This window comes from Mesoplodon bidens (assembly GCF_964165515.1).
Source record: "Mesoplodon bidens genome assembly, chromosome: 6".
Lineage (NCBI taxonomy): Eukaryota > Metazoa > Chordata > Mammalia > Artiodactyla > Ziphiidae > Mesoplodon > Mesoplodon bidens.
Window position 1 is genome coordinate 9,054,654 of NC_138162.1, and position 25,579 is coordinate 9,080,232.

The following is a 25,579-nucleotide window of genomic DNA, read 5'->3' on the forward strand; positions in this document are numbered from 1 at the left end:
CCAAACCTGGTGGGCCGGCCCCGGATTCTGTGGGACCCTCATCGGGCAAAACGGGACCCCAGCCCCGCTGGGCTCCAGCCCACGGGGACCCTGCCCTCCGCAGGGCGGCTCCGGGCTCTGGCCCCCGCTCCGCCCAGCCGGCCCTTTGCTCTCCCCTAGCGCCCCTCCTGGTTCTCTCCTCTCCACTTCTCTTTTCCAACCACCTCTCCCTTCCCCTCCTCTCCTCCCGGCCTCCCCTAGTCCCTTCCTCTCCTCATTCCTTTCCTCTCCAAGGATCCTCCCAACTCTCCCTCCCCTCCCCTCCCCTCTCTCCTCCCCGGATCTCTCCCCTCCCCTCGCACCTAGGGGCCCCCTGCCATGTATAATGCATGCGGTGGAAGTACCCAATAGGATTAGGCACCTCCGCCCGTCTTTGCGGAGAGAAAGTTTATGTAAATGACTGATGACAGCGCTATTGTGTGAGGAATATCAATGGAGTAATTACAGTTACATCGGGCGCCCGCGCCGCCGGCCCATGTTAATTTTTCACCGTCTCCCCCGGGAGAGATCGGAGCGCGCTCCGAAGAGCACAGCTAATAATGGGAGCTCGGAGCCGCCGCTGCGCCACGCGCCCTGAGGTCTTTCTGAGCAGACTGCTAAGCACTGGCTGTCTCCCCGGAGAGCCGAGAACAGAGATAAAATGATTAAAAACTGCCAAGCGGGCCTGGCAATCACTCGCTCCGCTGTCAGCCCCAGACAAGACAAATCTCTGCGATTTTTCTCCCTCCTCTCCCTTTGTGAGCCCCTGAGCTGGGACGTGGGGGGCCGGGTGGGGTCAGGGTCACCTCCCTGGGGTGGCCGGGCTGCCGCTGGGGCAGTGGCAGCGGTGGGAGGGCCCTGGCCTCCGGGCCGGGGGTGGGTACTGGGAGCCCTGGAGGCTCAGCCACTCGCCCCATGGGCCCAGCGGCTGGCTCCGCTCGCTCCTCCCGGGATACTCGGTCAGGGCACACCTGTCAGGGCACACCTGTTGGGGGCCATGGGCTGGGGCACACCTGTGAGGACACACACCAGTTGGGGCACATCCACTGGAGTGCACCTGCCGTGACCCACCTGCCAGGGACACCAGCAGGGGCTCACCTGGGCTGGGGGCTCCTTGGGCTTCCAGGCACCTGCCCCCTGCCCCGGCACTGTGCCGTTTGACCCCTTTCCGTGTGTTTCCAGGTCCTCAGGCCCCAGCCTGGGCACCCTGATGAGGCTCCTTGACCATAGACCCAAAGTAGACCCCCGGGGAAGGGCCATGGAAGAGGAGGGGGGAGTGTCTGTCTCCGCCCAGGGTCTGGGTCTGACCTCTGGGGAGGGTGTCCGGGTAGCCACACCTTTGGGCTGGGGGCTAAGCCTGGGCCCAGCACATGAGAAGAGAGGAGGGAGAGAGGAGGAGGAGGAGGAGGAAGGGGCCTGAGAAGAGCTGCCGACTATTCCCAGCTGGGAAGGGAGTGAGGAGGGCAACCGCCTGGGAAGGGAGTGAGGAGGGCAACTGCCTGCCCGCTGCCGGCAGCCCCAGAGCACCATCCGTCATCACACCCCACCCTCCACCCTCCTGACCATGACAAAAGTGAGAGGAAATTCTTGCCAAAACCTGGGCTGGGCTCTTAGAGCTGTGGCCATGGACGTCACAGACCAGGAGGGGCCATCTGCTGCTCCACCCATCACACCCAACCCCGTGTCCAAACACACACAGACACACACACACACGCAGTGCCCTCACTGACATGTGTGTACGCCCTCCCCGTGTCCTGCCATATCAGCCCGCTGTGGCCAACACCCACACCTACACACGGCATCCCCCCATGTAACACGTGCACACACCACCCGCCATGGAATTACCCATGTCCCCCCCCCCACACACACACGGAGACACACTCGTGGCAGCATGCCCTCCCACGCTGACACACACAGACACAGGCAGACAGGTACAAACATGCATGTGCACCCTGAAACCTGAGCTCAATGACACGGTGACGGGTAGGCACACTCTGTCACGGGCACAGAGGACGATGTGCAGGCACACAGCACGCCCAGGCGCACAGTAGCACGTGCAGGGACACACACACACACACACACACACGCGTGCGCGCGGTGTCCCTCCCCACTGCCTGCCCGCCGTATGCACTGGCATTCAAATGTAGGAGAATAAGCCAGGGTCCCCAAGGAGGCTCAGAGCTTGCCTCTCCAGATGCTGCCTGTTCCAGAGCGCTGCGCCCACCGCCCGCCACCCGCCTGCCATCAGCTCAGCCGCAGGGAGCCAGGCAGGTACTGTGGCGGTCAAACTGCTCGGGACAATTTACAGCAGCGATAACCCCTTGATAGATGACATGGCACTAAAGCTAAGCAGAGGCGGAGCTGACAGCCTCTGGCCAGGGATGGGGTGTCAAGAGCACGTGGTATCTACCCAGGCTGGGCCGGTCCCACCAACTGGCCCAAGGCTGTCTGGGGCTCTCCCACACAGCACAGCTGGACAGAGAGCTGCCACCTCACAAGCTGCCGTGTGGGCACATACACAAAGAGCCTTGAAAACACACAGGGCCGTATCACCATCACTGTCGGACTCACACAGATGAATGCCAGGTACATGCACACACAGACGTGGATGCCTGGTGCCTACTGACACGTGTCACCACATATTCACCGAGTCCCCCTCATGGAGCTCAGGTCTCTTGACACCCATGCAGATGCGCGTGCCCATCTGTGCTTACAGCCATCTGCATTCAGGTGTGCACACCTGAACATGGCCTTACAGGGCCCCCTCCCTATGTCCACAGCTTCCTCTCGGGCCTCACCCTGCTCCCCCTGCAAACCACGCAGCCATCAGAGTGAACTTCCTCATTCAAATCTGACCATGACACTGCCCTCTTAGAATCCGTCCATGGCTTCCAGTGGCCCCCCGAGTAAAGGCCAGACTCCTAGCACAGCCTTTAACACCCTGTGTGATCTGACCTCTCCCTGTGCCCCCAGCACGGCCCACCTCCAGGCCCTGGCGCATGCTATTCTCCCTGCCCAAAAGCTGCTCCCCTCCCCCCTTTACCTGGATAATCCCTCTGCTCTCAGTGTAGACAGCTCTTCCTCCAGGAAGCCCTCCTCCACACCCCCTAGTCTGGGAGAGAAGCCCTGTCTCCAGGGTCTACAATGTCCCACTCTTCCTCCACCAGAGCCTTTACCAAGCTTCTCGTGCCCCGCACCCATTCCTGGGCCGAGGGAGTGAAATGCCTCCCACTGTCCACCACCGAAGGGCTGGCAGCCCACAGGGCAGGTGCTGGCTCAGACTGCCTGGGTTCAAATCAGGCCTTGGGCTCTCCTCCCCTCCTTTCAGGGGGAAGCAGCAACCCACCGCACCAAGCGGTACAGCCCCCAGGCCTGAGTCCAAACCACCCACTTCCCAGCTGGGTGACCTCAGAGCAGCCACTTAAAACCCTCTGAGCTCCAGTTTCCTCAGCTGTAACTTCAGAGACTTTTATTATCATTATTATTGTTATTACTGTTACTATTATTACTTTAAAAATAGCAGTTACCATTTCTTCATTTGCTGAAAATCCTGATTTGGGTTTTTAGATTGCCTAATTTATAGGTAAAGAAATGGCAGTTAAACGGCAGAAAGGAATGCAACCAAGATCAGGACCACCAGGCTCTGAAACACACACTTATTCTTTTGAACCTCCAAGGTTTTGTTTTGTTTTGTTTTTGCGGTCCGCGGGCCTCTCACTGTTGTGGCCTCTCCCGTTGCGGAGCACAGGCTCTGGACGCGCAGGCTCAGCGGCCATGGCTCACGGGCCCAGCCGCTCTGCAGCATGTGGGATCTTCCCGGACTGGGGCATGAACCCGTGTCCCCTGCATCAGCAGGCGGACTCTCAACCACTGCGCCACCAGGGAAGCCCCCTCCAAGGTTTTGATGGGGTCACGTCATCAGCAGTGTGTACAGAATTATTAGTATGGTCGGGGCTTGCCAACCTCTCTGCCTCTGCCCAAAGCAGTCCCCTCAGCCTGGAGTGCCCTCGCCCCAGCATCTCCTCTGATTGCAAGTGGGTTTTCAAAAACTTCTTGTGTCCACCTCCGCCTGTACCTGCTCCCAATCTCGCCAGTCCCAAGAGTCCACACACCCTCGTCTGTGTATGAGCCCCAGGATGTCGTGCCTGTTCTGCATGTGACATGACAGGCGTGGGCAATGAGTGAGCGGATGACAAGCAGTTGACTAAAAGGGGAGTGGAAGGGATGGGGGAGGGGCAGAGGCTGGAGTCAGACCTGGTTGTGATGCAGCCGTGTGGTCTTGGGCAAGTTGCCCACCACTTCTGGGCCTCAGTCTCTTTACCTGTAAAATGGGAATAATAATCACACCTACCTCTCAGATGTGTCATTGGGCTTCATAGGGTACATGTGATAAGCTTAGCCAGAGTCTTGCATGTAGCAGGTGCTAGACTTTGAACCAAATCAGCCAAACTGCACTCACTAATCTGAGGGGAGGACAGCCAGGGACAGAGCAGGAAGGGAAGGGGAGGGAGGGGATCCTGTGCTTCACCAAGAAGGCCACGGCCTTCCATGCCTCCAGGCCTTGGCCCTCACCATTCACTGGGCCTGGAAAGCCTCCCTCCTGCCTCTCCCAGCTCTGTCCAAATGTCCCCTGCTTAGTAAAGGCTTTCCCATCTCTCCAGGTAGCATTCCTCCAGGTGCCCCAACCCTAAGGACCCTCCCCTTACCACAGCCCTCCACTCACAGGATTATCCTCAGCATCCCTGCCTTTCCCTGCCTGGCTCTGTCCCCTGTGAGGCTGGAGCTCCAGCAAGGTCTGGACCAGTTGAGTCACCTCTGTTCCCTGTGCAGGGGTGGGGGTGGGAGCAGAGATGGGGGCTGGCCCCGAGGAGGTGGGAGGGAGGGGAGAAAAGGAGCTAAGTCAGTCTCTGGAGGGCTCAGAGGGGGTAGACTGGCCTTCCTGTGGTTTGTTTTGTTAGAATTCTTAGTAATAATAAAAATAAAATGACCACCACAACAACAGCTGTAAGGAAAGATTTCTTTTCTTTGCTCTATTTTTTTTTTTTTTTGAGTGATGAGCTTTGTGCTAAGCACTTCACATCCTCTTATGGTTAATCTTTCCAACGACCTGGAGAGGAGGAAAAGTTGCACCCATTTTATAGGTAAGGAAACTGAGGTTCAGAAAGGTCAAAGGACTCATCCAAGACAGCACTGTCATGGCATTAGGGAGGGCCTGGAGCCTGGCCCTCTGGGGTGCTAATTAAAGGGGCTGCTGTAGTAGGTGGACAACTGAAAAATGTCATGGGAACAGTCCCTGAGCACCTACTATGTGCCAGGCCTTCTCCTGGCATCTGTGCTTGTCTTCCCTTGGTTGGACCCCACTCCACTCAGTTCCCCAGGGCCTGTCTGGCTGGGTCTCCTCCATGCTGTCTGCCCCCTGGATCATGAACTCCCCAAGGACAAGGCTTGCATCTGTCTTGCTCCCCAGGCCTTCCCAGTGCCCACGCGGGCCTGGCATGGAAGGGGCTCCACTTATGATTCTGGAATGCCATCTGTGAAGACTGGACCATCCAGGCCTCTTGACAGAGTCTGGTCACCACTGGGCAAGGAGGCTTTCCTGGTCTTGTGGTCCACCACGGAGCTTTCTGGATGCTCCCTCACAGCCTGTCCTGCCAGAGTCAGCTGCTTCTCCCCTGAGTTCCCCTGCGCTCCCCATCCCCAGGCACACCGGGCTGTGATGATCCTGCTCACCTTGGGTTCATGGTGTCAGCCCAGCCCTGCCTGGAGCAGGGGTCCTTCCAGTTGGATGCAGGGGGTGGGCTGGGCTTCCTTCTACTCTCCTTCTCTTCCCCAAATACTCACTGAGCATTTGCTTTCCTGGGATATCACAAACAGGAGCCACAGGGGGATCAGACATCTCAGAGGCCCAACGGTGGAGAGATTGAGCTAAGCTGTGTGGCTTTGGACAGCTGACTTCCCCTTTCTGTGCCTCAGTTTCCACATCTCTGAAATGGGAATAATAACAGACCCTGCCTCATAGACTTGTATGGGTTTAATGAAATAATTCAACTCCTTAACTCAGTGCCTATGCAGTGTAAAGAAATAAAACCTAAAGCCCTTCACCTCTATCACGCTGCTCTGATTGTGTGCAAAGAGAACCACACTGGGAGCAGACCGCCCTCTAGGAAGAGGGGGAGGGGAAGGGCTCTGCCTACTTCCTGTCTCCTAGAGGGCACAACCTACACCCTGGGGTTTCAGGGAGAGGGGAAGAACCCTGGCCCAGCCAGAGTCCCTAGGATGGGTCAGGTGTCCTCCCAATCCTCCTCCAGATCCACACTTGCTGCCATCCCACCACCATTTAGAGTCACCCACTGATGCCACTCCACACCAGGCAACAGGCCAGGCCGCAGGGAGGCTGCATGCATCGAGATGACAGACAACCACAGCTCATTCACTCACTTGGTAGACAGACACGGAGCACCTCTCCAGTACCAGGCCCTGTGCCAGGCTTGGGGGTATCTGGGGCAGAGGTTCTCAGACCCCAGTGTGCACAGGCAACCCCAGGGACCAGCTGGCAATGCAGAGTCATAGGCTTCACCCTGAGAGTTGGAGTAGGAATCTGCATGTTTAACAAGCACTGCAAGACAGACCCAAGCTCCCCTCCAAGGGGAGTGGGGTGGGATGGAGAGAGCCAGGGAGACTCTGTGACACTGGTGACTCCTGTGCTAGGCCTTCAGAGGACTTCTCCAGAAGAAGATAGGATGATAGAGGCCAGGGACACATCCTGCAACAACCGGTACAGCCTGAGTAAGACCTAGATGTGGACAAGTGTCTGAGATGTGTGGGAACAGCAGGTGAGCTGGTGGCTGAGGTCAGAGAATGAGAGAAGAGGCAGGGCCTGACTGAGGAAGGCTTTGAAAGCCAAGCTGAGAGCCAGCAGGAAGAAGCCCTCTGAGAACAAGCCTCGGGCCAACGGTAGAGAAGGAGGTCTCCTTAATTCCCATAGGCCTGGTTCTAGCTTGAGCCCTCCCAGGCCTCAATTCCAAGAGCCCAGAGCCCGAGACTTGGGGACTGGGACTAGCTACATAATTTGCAAAGCCCAGCGCAAAATGAAAACCCAGGGCACTTGTTCAAAACATATTAAGAATTTCAAGAGGGCGACAACAGAGCATTAAACCGAGTGCAAAGCCTTCCTAAGTGGAGGACCTGGTTAACTTGCCCACGAAGCTGGACCTGGCCAGGACCCAGCCGAGTGGCTCATCCTTGCTGCGTCCAGCCCAGAGTGCTCAGAACCTGGGGGTTCCAGTCACCCCAGCTCCAAGCCCCAGGCCCCTCTGACTCTCCCTTTGCCCACCCCCCCTCAGCCCTCAGAGCTGCCTCCTCAAGTTGGCTTGAACCTGTCCCCTCTCTAGTCCCCTCCACTGCCCTCGCCTCCCAGGTGGCAGCACCTCCCCCTGCCTGTCTCCAGTCCCCAATCCTGTGCACACGCTGCCAGTGTCATCTCCATAAAGTGCCTCTCCAATCCTGTCACTCCCCTGTCCAATAACCTTCAATGGCTCCCTCCTGCCCACAGGATAAAATCCAAACCCTGTTGCATAGCTACTGGTCCCCGCCCCACTCTGCAGCCCCAAGTCCCAGCAGCCCCCAGGCAGTCCCTCTAGTCAGACTCACTGTCTCAGCCCACTTTTCTCGGCCCACCAATTTAACCCCTAATATTCCTGCTACCAGTGCCCCCGCCTGGAATGCCCTCTCCAAATCCTCCTTGGCACCAGCCTCTCACCTCACAGGCACCTGCCCAGGGTAACGCTGTACACAGACCCTTGCTGTCTTGCATGATTAACCAGACCCCTGCTCATTTCCCTTCTCGATAACAAAAACAGCTCACATCTACCAGGACGGCTCTTCGCATGCATCATCTCATTTAATACAACAACCGTAGAAGCTAGGCTTTTTGATTATCCCTGATTTAGCAACAAGAGAACAGGCTCAGAGAAGCTGAGGAACTCAGCTAGAGTTCACAGCTAAAAGAAGGGTCACACAGCTAGAAAAAGGCTGAGCCTGGAATCCAGCCGAGTCAGTCTAGCCACGAGCTAGTCCCCTATATTTTCTTCCAATACGAACTGAGCACCTACTACGTGCCATGCCCTGTTCTAGCCGAGGCATGGTGCACGCAATGAACTCTGGCAAAGAGACTGCCTGACACATATATCCATAGCCAGATGCCTGTTCAGACCCAACACAAAGGACTATGGGAGCATCAGTAACAATATCAGCAAGAGCCACACACATAACCTGAGGACGTTTCACCTGCTTTTGCCTTTAAAATCTCATCATTACCCTAAGGCAGGTGCTTGGTCCTCAACAGACTTTGAGGGAACTGAGGCACAGACAGGGAAAGCACCTAACCCAACGTCACACAGCCAGTAAGTGGCAGAGCCTAGATCAAACTCTGAACCCTGAAGCTCCAAAGCACTGGCATCTTTTCTCTGTCTACTTGGCTAAGAATCTGGTTAAGTTCTCGGCCTCCCAAGGAATCAGTTCTGGGGTCACAAAATCAGAGAAGAGGCCAACATTTCCAGGCACAGGGACTGTGCTGACATGATTTCTGCTTACCTCTGCCCCCACCCCCAGGACACCCATCGAGCCCAGGAGCTCTCTGAGGGCAGGGTAGGTCTGCCCCATCCTGGCCCAGCTTAGCCAGGACCTGGCTGAGCAACTAAAAGGCCCCTAGCTGGGTTCCTGGTAACTAGCTGCCCAGGTGCACCGTCTCTTACCTAATACCCCTCCTGACTTCCTGCCACTGAGCAGTCACCAAACACGGCATGTGGTTGATTCCGTGACACTCCCTGTGCCCCAGGGCAAGATGTTTCCTTTTATAAGTTATTATTATTATTATTACTATCATTACGGTTATTTTAGTTTAAATCTTTGATGTTCGGGGAGGTGTTTCTCTGCAGAAGCAGAGCGTGTCTGTGGGAGGATGGCACCTCAATGACTGGCTTGAACTGTTGCCACGTGGGACGGCTGGACCAGTGGGCGGCCTGATCCATCCTCCTCCAGGGGTCTGTGCTGCTCACTTATCAGGCTGACATCCCACAGGGAGGCTGCCGCCCTGCCCGCCCCTCCGGCTCCAGGCCTGCCGACTGGAACCAGACCTGGAGGGGTGGGCGGGCAGGGACAAGTGGGAGGGGGCCGGGCCCTCACCGCAGGCCCCTTTGCAGTTCAAAGTGACAGGCTCAGGCGGCTGTCCCCTTCAAAGGGCAGACAGAGCCTGCCCAGAGCTGCTGTACCGGCAGCCCAAGCCCAGAAGACAGGACAGGAGTAAAGGCAGCCCTGGGAGAGCTGGCAGGGATCCCATCCATGGGCTGGGCCTGCTCCCCTGTCCCCTTGCCTAGAGCAGGAGGGCACACCCTGGCCGGCTATATCTTGCAGTGTGACACTGGGAAAAGCACCTTCCCTCTGGGAACCGCCCTGCTGTCACTGTGTATTTGCAAAGCACTCAGAAGGCACTCGGGGACGGTCATGCATGATGCTGACAATGCTGACGATGAAGACGGTGAGTCAGAGTCTCTCTGAGAAACACTGCCTCAAAGCCGGAACACCAGAGCGTGATTCTCATCAGCTGCTCACTAGCTGTGTGGCCCAGGGCAGGTCACTTAAGTTCTCTGTGCCCTGGTTTCCCCATCTGCAAGGGGAGGCTAGGATGGGATGATGCCATGCCCTCTCAGCATGAGGCAGGTCACAGACATGCTTCTCCCATCATGGCCAAAATATGCCCCACCTACTGCCAGGACAGTTGTTCAGCCCAAGTGAGACCCACCAAGAAGTTGGTCCCAGTGCTCCCCCCAGCCCGGGCCCCTCAGGGCTGAGGAGCAGTCAAGTCTTCGCACCTACAGATGCTGGCTACATGCTGGTGCAGCTCCCCACTGGCTATGTGACCCTGGGTATGTGGTTTCACCTCTCTGAGCCCCAGTTCTGTCACCTGGAAATCTGGGTAAACAATAGAGCTTTTAAGAATTCTCACTAAGGTCTGGGGTGCCAAGGGCTTAGCCCTGAGCCTAGACATAACATGTGGCCAGGATAGATGGTAGCTCTTATTGCTACCTGAAGCTGCGTGACCTTGGGGAAAATTGTTGCACCTCTCAGGTCAAGGTTGTGAAATGGGAAATGATGATAAGAATACCTGCCACAGGGCAGTGAGAAGATTCAATGAGCTGATCCCCCTGAAACCTTTACCACAGGCAGCATGCTATGAACACTGGCCTTTAATTATGAAGCATCCATTCAACAAATAACATTTAGCCTGGTACCAGGCCACCACCAGGGCACAGAAGGCAGCAAGGGGCCAGAATCTGCCTCCCAAAGGATTGCTGAAAGTTTTCTCCTGACAGAATGTCTGGGCTCCAATCCCAGTTCCACTTGCTAGCTGTGTGACCTTGGGCAAGTTACTCAACTCCTCGGTGCCTCTTGCCTTATCTGAAAATGAAAATAATAACAGCACCCCTGTCATATCTCTGGAAAGAATGTGAGGGGCTTAAAACAGCACCTGACAAACCACAGCCCCTCAACAAGCATCAGCTGTGATTATTACTGTTGCTGCTGCTATTGTGTGCTGTCTGGGCTGGGCCTGCCCATCAGCAAGCCCCCTGCAGCCAGGCCCCCTTCTGCAGCTCACAAACTTGGGAAGTGTTAGCTCCTGAGAGGAGCTCCGAGTACCCTGCAGAACAGATGCTTCTGTGGGCTTCCTCCCTGGTCTGTTTCCCCAGCAGCTGGAACACTTAGGAAAAAAAGCTCCCAGCCTGCTGGGCTTGTCAAAGCAGGGCCAGATTTACTAGAACCAGGCTTGGACGGTAATTTTGCGGTCATAACAACTATTTTCTTTACATGCTGCTATAGAAAGGGGAACCCCCGGCTTTAGAAAAAAAAAAAAAAACCTAATTGAAGACACCATCGAGAGTAAATATGCTGGAGTTTTTAATAAAAACATGATGGAAGAAAACATTCAAAGCTCAATAATCAGAAGCAATTTGCGTTGTGAGGGGAGATGTGTCATTCCCCCCCCCCCACCCTTGGCTGTGCTCAGCGCGGGACTGGCTCTAGGGCTGGCAACTTTAGACCTATGGCAAAAATAATGAACAGCAGTGAGGCTCGGAGATAGCCTGAAAAATATCCTGGAAAAGAAAAACATATGCCAAAGAGTGTGGTGCAAAAGTCATATTTCATGCCTGACTTTAGAGAATGTTAATAAGGATTAGAACCATACTCCAACAGAACAACTATCAGTCAAGGCGGGTAATTAATTTTGCTTCAGATCTCTGCTTGGGAAAATGAAAGCGGTAAGTGTTACTTCACAGCATAGAGATCCCACCGCACTAGAACAACTCAAAGAACTTCCAAAGCTGTGTCCTGATCCCAGCTGAAAGAAACCTGGCTGTCGCTGGCAGTCTCTCCTGATCTGTTGCGGTGTAGATTTGGGGATCTTTTCCGAATTGTAACAATATCAAACTCTTTTTTAATTTCAGGATTGGTTAATAAATATGATTAAGATAACACGTCCCAAACCACATGTCCTCTGTTCGGCCTCCAACATGTGGAGGACAGATGTGTCTTCCGTGCACAGATGACCCAGTCGGCTGCTCCCCCAAGGCAGGGACCCTTGGAGTCGGAGCCCTGAGAGGTCCTGGCAGCCCAGTGGCCCTCTGTGGCCCTGGCCAGGCTGCTGGCCTCCCTGTGACCTGCTGTAGAGAAGAAGGGCCAAGCCCAGGGGGTCTGGGAGTCTGACACTAAGAGGATGGAGAGGTGGTGGGATGGGGCGCTGTGCTCACCTGGCTCTTGTCCCTCAGCATCCCAATTGAGAAGATAAAATTCCCAAACCCACATGCTATACAGAAAGCTCGCAGAATCATTTCATCATGGAGGCCTGTTACCCCGCTCAAGAACCAGAATCAGAGGACCTTCCCCTCTCAGTGACCTCAGCCCAGGGGGACAGAGTAGGTCACTGATAAAGTCAGAGTCTGGAAGAGGGTTCTAGAAAGAATTGTGGAGTTGCCACATAGACTCCTAACCTGGCAGAGGGCAGATTGAGGTTCCTGCTTCTGTTCTGCTACAACTACGATTTTGGGCAAGTCCTGGCTACACCTGGGCCTCACTTTTCCCGTTTCTACAAGGATCTTGAAGAGGCCTTCAGCTGGGACATTCTCAACCCGCCCAAGGTCCTGGTGGTGGGTGTGGCCCTGGTCCTCCGAGGTCCCTGCAGGACAAGGAGAAAGCCAGGTCCTGGAGACCAGGGCAGGGAAGCCGGCGCATACTGCTGTACACAGCAGGACTCCAGCTCTGGGGGTGGGAGGCAGCTGGCTCAGAGCCAAGGCTGGTGTGGGTAAGCACCCCTCCCACCCCAACCGAACAGGGCCCTGTCCCCAGAGCAAGGGTCTGGGCCAAGGTGGGAGTGAGCCTCTGTCTTAGCTTTCCCTTGGAGCTAGGAGGGAGGAAGGAGTTAGCCCAGGCCAGGCAGAAGGGCTAAGGGTGCAGAGAGAGGAAGGGCATTCTACCTTAGTGGTAGAATGAATGAATGAGTGAACGAATGTCAGAGAGAGAAGAGGGCTTCCCAAACCCATCACAGCAGGCAGGCAGAAGATGGCACCTCCTGGAGAGGAAAAAGGCTACTAATGGTCCCTTGGGGAGGGGCACTATGACCTGGGTGAGCCCCAGCTGCTGCAGGGCAGGGGTGGGGTAAATTCTGGCCTCCTGGCAGAGGCGGGAGGGTCTCCTTTCAAGATCACTCCGTTCTCCGAGGCTACTCAGGAGGTCAGGCTCCACCTGAGCTGGATGGGGTCAGGACTGCCTGGTGGAAGAACTGTGTCACTGGCCGCCTGGCCTTCTTTCAGCTGGGGCCCACTGGCCATTGACTGCTGCGTTTCTGGCCCCCTATTACCGCTCAGGCCTTGGCCTCCCTGTAAGACCCCAGGCCTCTCCCCTGCCGAGGAGCCCAGGCTAGCGGGCAGACGCTGCGAGCCCAAGGCTGGCCCGGCCCGGTTGATATGAACCATCTGCGTTGTCTTAGGCCGCCCCTCTGCCCACTGTCCCTCTGAACTCGGCCGGTTCCCGCGGGCCTTTTGATGCCTCGCAGGGTCACAGACCCCCGCACACAAATCACCGCCGCGGGGCTGGGGGTGGGGCGGAGGCGCTGAAACCTAATCCGCAAAGTTTGCTCTGCTGCCGCCGGCTCGCTCCTTCCCTCCTTCACTCGACCACCAACCCCCCTTTCCAAACAAGGCTTATTTTTCTTGCCAAAAAAACAAAGTTGGTATCAAGTGTTTCGAGGGAGAAAGTCTCTCCCCCGCCTGCCCCCGGCCTGGAAGGAAGGGCCAGAGATGCTGGCTGAGCCCGGGACTGCGGAGGGGGCTCCGGGAGAGCACGGGCGGGAGGTGAGCTCCGGGTTCCCAGGTCCGTTGGTCCCCTTCCCAGCTCCGGCGGGTCTCCATGCCCTGCTTAAGAGCCTCAGACCCTACTATTTTTGACCCTGCCCTGTCCCCCTGGTTGTCCCCTGCCCAGATGGGGCTCCCTCCTTGGGGCTCTCTGTCCCAGAGTGGCCAGAGAGGGAAGCATCACTTCCTGCCCCTTCTCCCTTCCCATAAAATAGCCCTTGCCTGTCGCTTTTACGAGGTGACACCCTGCTTTCAGCCCGATCCTCCCCACGCCCGGAGCCTGGGCTCGAGAGGGAGGAGACTGCGTGCAGTCAGGCATCTCCGGAGCGCTCCCAGGGCGCACTGGGGTCCCCGGGAGGCTGCCCCGGAGCATAGCCTAAGAGCTTTAAAAGGAAGCCAAGGAGTCGGGTGTATTAAAGACAAATTCCTACGAAGTCCCCCCTCCAGCTCCGTGGACTCTGGGGCTTTGGGTGTGAGATCCTAGAAGCCGGGCGGGAGGTCGCCGGCCTGGTCCTCTGGAGGGGGTAGCGGAGCCCTGGGGGTGCGCGGGTTTCATTTGCTGGGTGTTGGTTTTGCTTTTGGTTTTTTCAGCCTGTGCAGCAACCCGGAGTCGTGCGCGGCGGCTTCTCGACACCCTTGTCTTCCCACGGTGCCCGGAGGCGAGTGCCAGCAACAAAGGTGCGCGCCTGCGGCGCCCGCTGTGGGACTGGAGTTCTAGTTGTCGGAGCTGGAAGCCAGGGTTCGGGCAGGGAGGCGACGTTGAGGGCCTGGTTGGTGGACCTGCCTGGATCTGGGCGGCCCGAGCGCCGCAGAAAAGATCTGCACACTGTGGGACAGGGGTGGCGGCGGCGGCGGTGGCGAGAATAGAGGCGCCACTGGCCCAGCAGAGAAGCAGGTTTCTGCAGGGGTTGAACAAAGGAATTCGCCCTCGAAGAAAGGGGCCCAGCAAGCGGCCGGGAATGGTCAACTCGCAGGAGTACCAGCATGGCGACAGCAGTCCCAGGGATCCAACGAAATCCGCCCCGCGGAGGAGCCCAGCCTGGCATCTCCATTCGACCTCTCCCTGCTTCTCAATCCTGCTTTACTGGGGATGGTGGGTGTGCACTACCCAGTGCCACTTTTCCTGGGAAAAGGGGTCAGATGGGGCCTGTGCCCTCCGTCAGCGGAGGCAAAAAATCTCACCAACCTGTATCCTCTGTATCCTGAGCCCTCTGCCCCATTTTCCAGAAGCTGACAATTGAGGCTCCCCCGAAGCAATCCCTTCCCCCACCTTTGGTGCAACGCCTGGCGGGCCCGGGAAACCCAAGCGCGATGGGAAATGAAAGGCACGGGGCGGGGTGGGGGGGGGGCCCAGGGTTAGAGCCCCCCTCCTCCCTGCGCCCTCGGAAGGGGTGGAGGGGACACGGTTGTAAGGTGCTCGGCTTCTTTTCTCTGCTTGACATGAATAAGGGGATTAGGACGGCAAGTTTCCGTCGTTCACTCCGTCGGACAAAGGGCCCCGCGGTTTGAGCGGCGCAGCCTCTGATTAAACGACAGAGCCCTGTCACTCAGCACCATCCTAGGTACTTGTGTTCGTGACATAATCTTATTAGAAGATAAAACCGGCGAAATCCTTTTCATAATGAAAAGTTACATTTAATGGCTGGACTCTCCCCCCACTCCCTCCCCGGACCCTGCTCGCCTCCCCCCGTTGCTGTTGGATATGGCTCGCCTGTAATTGGCATTTAAAGCACCAAGTCCGGGAGAAAAACGGGGTTTAGGGTTTTTGTAATCCCCCTAAACTGTCTTTGTTCGAAATCTCCACAGATACAAGTCTGTTAAGAGTAAATATTTGTGGATTGATACAACCCCATTTCCCCCCTGCAAACCGAATCTGAAAAAAAATCCGCCCTCCCGCCGTGGTGCGGCGGGGGCGCCGGAGGGAGGGGGCTGGGTCGGCCCCAGTGTCCGCGCCGGGAACTCGGCTCTCCGGGCGCCTCGCCGCCTCCAGGAGCTGAGGGACTTTGCACATTTCTCAGGCGGGAAAAAGGTCTTAGACTCTTTTTTTCAATTTTCTATTCCCTCGATAAACAAACCTCCCGATCTCGCCGCTTTGGGGCCTGCCCGAGGGGGTCGATCGGAGGGCTTGGGGAGGGCGAGGGCTTTGCTCAATTCCGAATGAAAATGCGAACTCTCTCCGCCAGCCTAGCTCCCTTCCAGAGGGTTTAAGTGGCTCGGAGGGAACTCCTGGGCCGCGGGAGGCCCCGCCCTGCAGAGCTCCCTGAGTCCAGCCCAGGAGAACACCCGCAGCCGCCAAGGGCCCCCGCAACGACAAAGAGCCCGAAGGCTGCCGCGGGGGCCCCGGGCTCCCGGCTCCTGCCCAGCCCGTCCCGGGATCGGATTCCTTCATAAATCAGCGGCTGGGTGAAAGGGCTGCGCTTTAGAAAGGGCAGGACCGTGTGCGCGTATTAGAGCCCCTGGTTCCCAAATCCGGGCTAAACCCCTGGTGACACCGAAATTCATCAACCGCCGCTGGCGCCCGCGGCTCGGCCAAGGAGCCCGGGAGCCAAGGAGCCTGTGCACGGCGCTGCCCCACTCGGGGGTAAAGGAGAACGAAAAGCAGGAACCCTCCGAGAGGTGGGCCTGGAGGAGAACGCGGGTGGAGACCGCTGAGAGCCCTCCCGCCCGCGCGCCGGAGGGAGGGCGCTGAAGGAAGATCCCCGCCCGGAGAAAGGCAGTTATTCTAACCTTTCTCCTTCTCTGGCAAGGACTGGCCTTACTGGGGGCGTTCCGGCGGGAAAAGGGCAGTGACCCACCCACCCCCACCCCCTGCACACACCCACCCACCCACCTTCCACGCTGGGTGCTCCAGGGAGAATCACGACTGTCCAAAGTGGGAATCTGGGGCTTCCGGAAGATCAGGAGTGAGGGGGGTGGCTCCCATCCGCTTTGGGAGTTAGACCCGCTGGGGGGGAGAATCTGCTACAGGAGTAACTTCGGATCTGAGGGAAGTGACTTAACTCCCTCAGCCTGGGTTTGCTCACCTATACATGGAGCTAGAGCAAAAAAGGTCAGTGCACATCCAGGCACTGGAGAAACACCCATTCCTTTCCTTCTAGCTGCACTGCTGTGGCCTGCCCCTCTGGGGTTAGTGAGGCTCTGCTCTGCCAGTTCACATCTACACTGGCCAAGCTCAAGAATCTGTTGGGGAAAATTGGGGACTTACGTGCCTCAGGAGTAACGGGGGCCCATCCACAGGATGCTGGCTGCCTGCCTCCAAGGACCAGTTTCTGACAGCCAGACCTGCCCCATTCCTTTTGCAAGGAAAAAATTCAAAAACACCAGCCCAGACCCGGATGAGGAGCAAGAGGGTGGGCAAGGCTGCTCCAGGAGGCCTGTTTAGGAGGCTACACTCTCTGGGCCTCCCACTCAGGGCAGACAATGCATTCCTGCCAGGCAGGGAGCCTCCGGCTTACTTCCCAGGCAGGCAGGAAGGAAACATACATTGACTGAATGCCGAACGAAGCCTGGCATCTTTGGGTTTGTTTCACTTTCCTCTGAGCAACCCTGTGAGATTTGAATTATCACCCCTATTACACAGAGAAAGAAACTGAAGCTTGGGAAGAGGCACCAGCTTTCCTAAGTGTCCTTGGCCTGTCTCACTAGGAGCCAGAGACATTTTCGATCCAGATCTGTAACTGCAATCTTGCTGTTGCCTTTGAGAAAATGTGCCCCACTCAGAGGGCCCTCCTTTTAGAGGAGGTGGCCCCAGAGCACCGTGGTCCTCTCCATCTCCACAGGCTTGGGCAACTCCAGGCCTGGGCGGGTGCCCACACCCAGGCAGCCCAGCAACTATGGCAATTCAGGAGTCACATGACAACAGTCACTGAGTCCTGGAGGACAGCAGGAGGCGGGGGGGGGGGGGAATGGCAGTCACACCCAGCTCATCTGGACAGTGCTGCCCCTCCCCTCTCCCCATCATCGCTGCTGCAGCACCAGCAGAGGCACCCCTGGCAGCACAGTGTTCCAGCATGCTCACTCAGCTTCCTGCACCTAGCCAGCTGCTCGGTGGTCTCCTGACTCCTGTCGGCCCTGATGGGCACCTCTGTTGCTCTGGGCAGCCTTCAGGACCCTCCCCGCTGGCAACCAGCTCACAGTTCCCGAGGAAACCTCTTACAGCACGGCCGGCTAGGAAGCAGCAAACATCTTTGTTTCTTCTGGAACCAGATTCCAGGAACCGGGTTTTTCACCCCAGTTCACCAAGTGCCAGGCCAGCCAGGTGCTCCGCCATCAGCCGGCACACTTGGTCCAGGTCTGGGCCTGGCTCCCAGTTGTGACAAAGCCCCTCCCCCCAGACCCCTATACTCCCCCACATCCCTTCAGGGCTCCAGGGTCCACCAGGCAGGTCCAGCAGCTGCCAGTCAAGAAGCTGAACAGAAATGGATACAATATTGCCCCAGGAATAACAAAGGAAGGGCCCACACAGAAATTTATTTGTACTGATCAGGCCAGGGAAAGGTAAAGGGCAGCGAAGAAGAGCTGTCAGCCAGGCCTGAAACTCAAGAAAGTTGCCATTCGGAGCACAGTGGCCCCTTATACCCCTCCACTGCCAACACTGCAGTAGTTAAAGCAAACACAGGCCCTTCACTGCCCTGTCAGTTACACCTTCCCCCCAAAATTACACAAACTTTGAAAGATTTTTCTGAGAGAAGATGGATGCTTCAGGCAACTTGAGGTCAAGGCTAGGCTGTTTAAAGTACATTATTAACAAATAAACATTTACTGCACACACAAAAAAAAAAGAGAAAAGAAAAAAAGGAGAAAAACTCTATAGGCCACCGGGGAACCAAATCATGTTGCTTTTGGCTTCAAATGACAGGAGACATTTATGACATGAATGGAGAACACCAGCCGGTTGATGAAATGGCAAACGTCTGCCACTTTGCTTCCTCTGCCTTCGTGAATCAACTTTTTCAAATATGGTTTTCAGCTTTGCCTTCCCCTCAATACCACTGCCTCCCCACTTCTGACTGCAGTGGCAATAAATATATATAATTTTGGTTTTGCTCTCTGCTGCCATCAGCACAGAATCTGGGGGTTGGAGAGGGCTGGGTCAGCCAGAGAGCCAAGGGCCTTGGGTCCTCCTGCACCCTCAACTGACTGACAGCTCACAGGAACTCCTTGGATGAGTGGACCATCCCTCTCTTCTTCCCTCCCCTGACGCTGGGGCCTGACTGTGGTGTCCAACAAATTGGAAGTTATAACTCACGTCATTGAGAGTATCCTCCATCTCTCTGCCTAACTAATGCCAAAGTAGGAGTGTGTGTGTGTGTGTGTGTGTGTGTGTGTGTGTGTGTTTTCCCTTTTCTGTTTTAAAAACCTCACAGCTGCAGGGTAGAGGAAGTTCCGTGGGGAAGCACTGCCAGCTTTCATGGACCAAAAATACCTCCTTGGGCTGGAGGAGCCTTCTGACTGCCCAGGCTGGTGTCTCTCACCTGAAAAACATACAAATCCTTGGATCTCTCCCTCACACACCCCCTCTTCTGACTCTCCCCTGCAGCCTCGGAGATGTCGATTGAGCTTCATTTTCTGTCATTTGAGTCACAAAAACAAATGAGCATGAACAGTTTTCCAAATATTAAATTATACTATTGTGTGCTTTTCCAAGTTATATACCAGGGAGATTCCAATTGTTCCCCAGTGGAAAGATCTTCGCTTTAGTCCAACCTCCACCCCCCAAGGAGAAACAGGTCAGCACACCAGGCCCACCCTGCTGCCTGCCTTTCCTGCAAATGCACAGTGGGCATTTGTTTTCACTCATGTAATCAGAAGCTTTTCTGCCTCTCTAGAAGTGCAGGAGAGGATACTGGATCCCATGAAGTGTGAAACATTTAATGAAACCTCCCCACCCCCACCCAGGTACCTTGTGTAATCCTCACAACCACCCTGAGAAATTATATCATCACCCCCACTTTGCTGATGGAGAACATGGGGCTCAGAGATGGGCAGCCACTTGGCTAAGTTCACACAGCTACTGAGTGCTGGGGCTGGGAGGTGAACCCAGGTCTGTCTCACACTGTCCCACTCAGGAAAAGGGAATGATTTTCTCAGGGTATCCCTCATCTTCCCTGCACGGAGGCTTATGGCAAGCCTAGCATGCCAGCTGCCCCTCTCTTTGACATGGAACCCATGGGCAGTTTGGTGTGTGGCCTTGGAGACAAGGCATTCCTTGCCACGCTGATGGTGATAAAGTAACAACAATAATTTCCAGAGTATTAACAACATGCCAGGCAAGATGCCAGGTCCTTTAGGGCATGTTATCTCCAATCCTTATAAGAATACTTTCCCCCGGGTGGCTACGTCCCCCATTTTACAGAAGAGGCTCAGGTAGGTGTCAAGGCTCTGTGGTCCTAAGCCTGGCTCCGATGGACAGACAGGAGGGAGCTGAGGGTCACCAATCACATACCCCAGAGGAGATCCTCACAGCCTGCTTTCCCCACTCGAGAAAAACCCAGCAAACAAATTAGGCTATACCAGCCCGGAGCCTAGGGAATACAGGGTGAGCCAGGAGTCAGCTGTGAATAATGCCTCTGTTCAGCAGCGGAGAACTGCAGCCTCAGGAAGGCCTTTGGTTACCCTTCCGCCTACAGCCAAGGTACTGGGGTTAAATGCAGAGGTGCCCTCCCAGGAGCCAGAGGGTCCCCAGACTTGGGCTGGCAGAGTGAGCCGTTCAGCCCTTAGATCTCCAGGACGAGCACTACGGAGGCCTTTTAACAAGGGAAAGCGCTGGCTCTTCCTTCCAAGGACATCCACTTCCAGGACAGGCCCTCTGGCCCAGGCTGTGGGCAGGGGTGTCTGTAGCTCTGAATTGGTCTGATGGGGGCCATGCCAGCTGGGGTACCCACTGGTGGAGGGGATGCTGCTGGTAACTGGCACCCTACAGCAGGGCCTAAGGGAGGTCTCCCAAACTGGGAGAAGCAGCAGCCAGAAAAGACTGGGGCCTGACTTTGCTCTACCCGAGCGCCACACCCGCTGCTCCGAGGAGAGGTGAGCCTCCCAGGAAGGCCTTTCCCGGTGTAAACACTTCCCAGGAAAGGAATGTGCTGGGAAGAGCGGGGTTGGGCCACTGGAGCCGCAGCCAGCTGGGGTAAATTTAAAAGAAAAAAAAAAAAAATCACCCCAGGACTCAGACGGCTTTTTGTGAAACTCAATCAAAGCTTCGCTGCCCCACTCCTGCTGCAGTGGGCGCATCCTACCTGGGCAGGCGAGGCCCAGGGGACTGGCGCGGGCTCAGCGGCGGAGAGGCGAGGCCGCCCGGGAAGGCCCGGTGGCAGAAGCGCGCCGCCAGCCCGGGACGCCGAGGTAGGCGCAGGGCGCACGCAGGCTCCGGCTCGCACACCGACGAGGCTCAGGTCGTCAGATCTGGGAGCTGTCTTACAAGCGATTAGGCTCCATTTTGTGACAGATTTTTGGACTCTCCACCGACCCTCCCCCCTTCCGGAGCCTCCTCCCGGAATTCGCCACCTCCTCGGGATAAAAAGATAGAAACCCTTTCCAGACAAGCGACAGACGGCAAGAAAAGAGAGTTACATAATTCTATTTGGCCAAGCGGCAAAGAAAAAAAAAATGAGGAGGGGAATTTATGTTGTCATTTTTTTAAAATGCGTTCTCCGGTGAAGGAAGGAGAGAGGTGTTCGTGATTTTGCGTTTGGAGGCCGCGTTTCCTCCCGGTTTCTAACCGGGTTTTCTGTCCGAGAAGGAGCTCGGGCTGCCGAGGGGCCCGAGGCTCAGGCACAGGAGAACTATCCGATGATTTTTTTTTTTTCCCCTGAAGGAGCCCCCGAAAAACACGTACTGAGAAAAAGGAGACTTCGAGTTATGCGTGAAAATGCACAAATGCCGTGGTGGCCTGCGCTCCGCTTTGCAGGTCCAGGACGTGCGGGTGGATTTTATCAAATGCTATTAAATGCGCCGAACGTCAATTAATCACCCCTGTGGTGCATAAAATAACGCTGTGCCTCTGGGTCTGTGTCCCGGATCTTTAAAACAAATCGAAAGGAGGAAGAGGCGCTTAATAAAAATAGCAATCTCCTTCCAAGGACCGAGCCCGGCAACTCCTATCGAGACGAAGAAACATTTTTCAAAAGTTATGGCGGGGGTGTGTGTTAATTTCCCAATACCGCTGACGCACAGACTCCACAAAATTGAGAAGGCACGTTTCTGCGCCCACTTGCCTGGATTCTCGTCTGAAAAGCATTTACGCACAGATGCAATAAATATGCATCTGCGATCCTCAAAGAAAAAAATAAATCGTGAAATACATTTTTACTGTGCAAAGAACATCGCTTCCCAGTGAGCCCCCGCCTGCGTCTCTGCGCTGGCTCTCCCAGAGAAAAGCTGATGCGAGATCCGACTAGGTATTTGTCCCCAGAATTGTCTTGATAACAACAATCCCCCTTCAGCCCCCAACTGGCCAGCCTAGTGCAGATACCTAATTGGCATTATTGGAAGAAGGGCGGGGGGCGAAAGAGGAAGGCACCGTGAGAGGCATGAATAATGCCCGCCTGCTGCCCTCAGGACCTAGACTTGAGCTGGAGATTCGCCCTGAACCAAAATTCACCCGCAGGCACACCCCTAACTGCACTGAGGGAGAAAGCTCTTAGGCGCCTTTTTTTTTCATTTTCAAACAAACATACTTTCAGCAAAGCAATAGCTGTTTAATGTTTAATTGTTTTGTAAAATGAGGGAGTTGGCCATTCAGCTTTAAGGGATCATCCAGCTCAGAATTTGTGACTGTACAGTTCTGTGCTCTGAAGAACCAGGGGGCATCCTCGCCTTGTTTTAAGGGAAAGCTCTGTAAGTGACTGAGGGGTGGGGAGGAGAGAGTGAGCAGATATGTACAAGAGGTTGGAAAGAGTATTTACAAAATGTAAAAAATTTTTTTTTTCAAAAAATTGCACAAATGATTCGGAGGCCCATTTCCAGTTTCCTGGGCCTCCGGCCCGCACGTGTTAAGTGATCCAGGCTGAGCTGTGCAGGGAGTGGCACTGCCACAACCGCGCTCGGGGTCAGGCAAACAGAGCAAGGCGAGGGGTGCAGGACAGCAGGATGTGTGTGGACTTGAGGCCGGTGAGCCCTGCTGAGGGGCCAGCCCCAAGCTTCCGATCACATCTACCCCAAACTACTTTCATCACTTTATGCTGCTGTACGCCTGCCTGTGGCTGAGCTGACCGGTGGCCTCACTTTCTCCTGGAAGTAGAATCATATCAGTCCGGGGCACAGCACAAACACGATCCATGGCAGTGTGCCTAACCTGGGGTGGTCCAGAGGCGGAGGTCTCTGGGACCACAGAAGAGCTGACTCTGAACAGGGTCCCAATTCCTGCTCTCACTGTCCCCCAGCTGGCAGGAAGAGCAAGGCAGAAAAAGCAGCTCCTGCTGGATCCCCAGACCAGGGGAGCATAGTCAGAATCGGTGCTAGCGTAGGGCTCACACAGAGACTTCTGAAGTAGAACCCAATGCCCTCTCAAGGGCTCTGGTCTGCAGTCCCACCTATTTCCAGGTCTCAGCCAAGCTGCTCCACTTCCCATCAGGGCCTGGATTTAGGGACAGTCCCTGGGCAGAGCAGGTAGGCTGCACTTACTACCAAGCACTGGCAGCCCAGCCTTTTCCCAGAGGCTTGGGCACACACAGCCCCCTCTGAGGCCCAAACCACTCGAGCAGCCTACCCACCCTATAGCCCGATCTGAAACGGTTTTCTGGGCTTTGCTAGAAAGTTCTCACAGGCACCCACTTGTCTCCAAATTGCTGCCCTGGGCATCCCCGCACTCCTCTTCCTCGTGTTGCTCCTCTCTGCCTCCCTCTTAACCACACTGTCAGGCACAAAACTCAGAGGGTCAAAAGAAAAAAAAAACAAAACCTGGATCTACTCTTATCTGCCAGGAGCCCCCTGCCAGACAAACCCACAGTCTCAGCTAAAAGCAAAAGTCAGTAGGTAGGGCTCAGCCCACAGTTTCTGGCCTCAACGCTGAGGCTTGGGCTGCGCCAGGGCGGAGCAAGCCATCCCTCCCCAACACATACACATAGCAAGAAAGAAGGGCTGCTGGGGAAGGCTGACTTGGTCAGTTCCTCACCCCGTGGGGAACCCAAGTTGTGGTTTCCCACCTCTTAAGGTCCTCCTCCTAGACAGCTTCTCCAGCCAACAATAATTATACGAGCAAAATTCCCGCATGGAACGGTTTGGGGAGAATGCACACCCTTTTCTCTCCATCAGGGACTGAAAGTGCAGCAGGGAGCCTGGCAGGAAGGGGGCATCCCTGGCTGCTTGGGCACTTCAGCACCCCGCTATTCCACCTCCTTGCTTCAAGAATCCCAAACCAACATAAACCCTGCCTTTGGGCTGGGGAAGCACACCGCCAGTGCCCGGCTCCCTAAAGCACTGCTTTCGTTTGAAGATCAATTCTCGGTCCCCAATGCAGGCCTCAATGAAGCCAGCCCCTGTCCCACGACTGCAGCATCGTACCCCCCACTCGGCCCAGCGCAGGTTTCACAGACAAAGGATGGCAGTAAGGGCTGCCGGAGGGTCCCGGCCACCCCACCAGTGTTGGCCGGGCTGGGACGGCTCTGCCCTGCCGGGAGACGCGCAACCCGCGGAGTTCTCGGAGCTGGCGGGCCCAGCGGCGCGCAGGGCCGGCGGCTGGGCGGACGCAGGCCCGACATGGCAAGGGGGCGGCCGGGCTGGAGTACCGTGCGGCTGCGGGAAAGGAGAAGGACGCGAGGCGCTTACTGTTGGTAGTCTTGTTTGCAGTACAGTTTCCGATCCCGGAAGTAGCAGCTGGTGGTGAGGGCTTGCTGACACGCCGCGCACTGCAAACACTCCTCGTGCCAGGACGACTCGTTGACTCGCATCAGGAAGCGGTCGGAGATGGGCCGCTGGCAGCCCTCGCAGACGGCGGGATGCGGGCAGTCGGAGCCTGCAGCGCACAGGGCGAGAGCCGGGCCGTCAGCGCCGACCAGCCCGGCCCAGCGTCCCGATCGCGCGGTGCCCGCAGCTCCGGCCCCAAAGGCGAAGGCAGCCCGGGACCGCCGTCCGCCGCCTGCGCTTCCCCGGCCGCCGCGCCAGGGGCCGGGCAGCCTCAGCTGGTTCGTCCCAGTCGGCGGACTCCGCCGCGGAGAGGCCGCGGGCCTGGAGCCTCGGCTCGGCGCTGCGCGCTCCCCTTCTCCGGAGATCCAGCGCTTGGTGATAATACACATGAGAACGAGCACGGCGCGGGGCAGCCGGCTGGGACAGAGACAGGAGAGGTGAGGCTTAGGCGCCCGCTGGCTGACACGCCCCACGGTGGCGTTCGTTGTCTTCTCTCCTTCATCTCCCCAAAATCTGTTTAGCTGACCCAGGGAACATTTCCCTCTTAGAGACTCCCTCTCCCTAAGTGACCTGGCACCACTCTCAAGCTTGCCAAGGTGACTACTTGAGTCCTCCATCACCCCTGCCACCCGTCTCCTACCTCTCGCCCGGAGTGGCAGCTCTGGAACTGAGGCCCGGTGAGGATGGGGGGTGGCGGCTGGAGCTGTCCTGTCCTCGCTCCTCCTAGGTGGTATCCCTGCATACCTCTGTCCCCTCAGGATGCCTGTCTAGGAGTGCCTGCCTGTTGCCCCTCTGGTGATCACTCCAGGAGTTTTCTCTCTGTGTCCCCCACGCCCCCATGTTCTGCAAACCACTGTCTTTATCCGTTGGCCTGGACCCCTGTGTCCACCTCGGGACGAGGCCCCTGTCCCCTGCCCGTGACCACTCGGGCGTTCCGAAACCCGCACTCACCCAGCAGCACCCCCAGAGTGGCGGGCCCGGGTCGCAGGGCATGCTCCTCCATCTTGATGCCGTCCAACATCTTAGCGCAGTCCGTCTGCCCGCGGGGGAAGCACCTCTCCAGCGATTCGGGACCTGTTGCTATATCCATGGGACGCGGGGCGCGCTGCGGGCCCCGCCGGCCAGGGTGCTCGCCCGCCCGCCCGCCTGCCGGCACGCCGCCGCCGCGGCGGCCCGGGAGCCGGAGAGGCGAGGCCCCCGCGGGTTGGGGTCTGCGGCTGGGACCGCCGGCTGCCCCCGGCAAGCGCGGAGCGGCGACGCGCTGGCCCCGGGCCCCGGCGTCGTGCGGGCGGGCCGGGGCGGCTGCAGTCCGCGCC

At 56.8% G+C, this 25,579-nt stretch overlaps 1 protein-coding gene across 2 annotated transcripts in view; it reads right to left on the bottom strand.

Moving 5' to 3' along the window:
- LMX1B (LIM homeobox transcription factor 1 beta) overlaps positions 1 to 25,353 on the bottom strand; it is a gene marked incomplete at both ends in the record, with an annotated part of 80,217 nt that extends 54,864 nt beyond the window's left edge. For both annotated transcript variants that reach the window (XM_081237612.1, XM_081237611.1), the window contains 2 exons: positions 24,186 to 24,372; positions 25,215 to 25,353. In XM_081237612.1, the coding sequence (XP_081093738.1) occupies positions 24,186 to 24,372; positions 25,215 to 25,353 (326 nt within the window). The remainder of the gene's footprint in view (positions 1 to 24,185; positions 24,373 to 25,214) is intronic.
- Between the last annotated feature and the right edge of the window lie 226 nt (positions 25,354 to 25,579).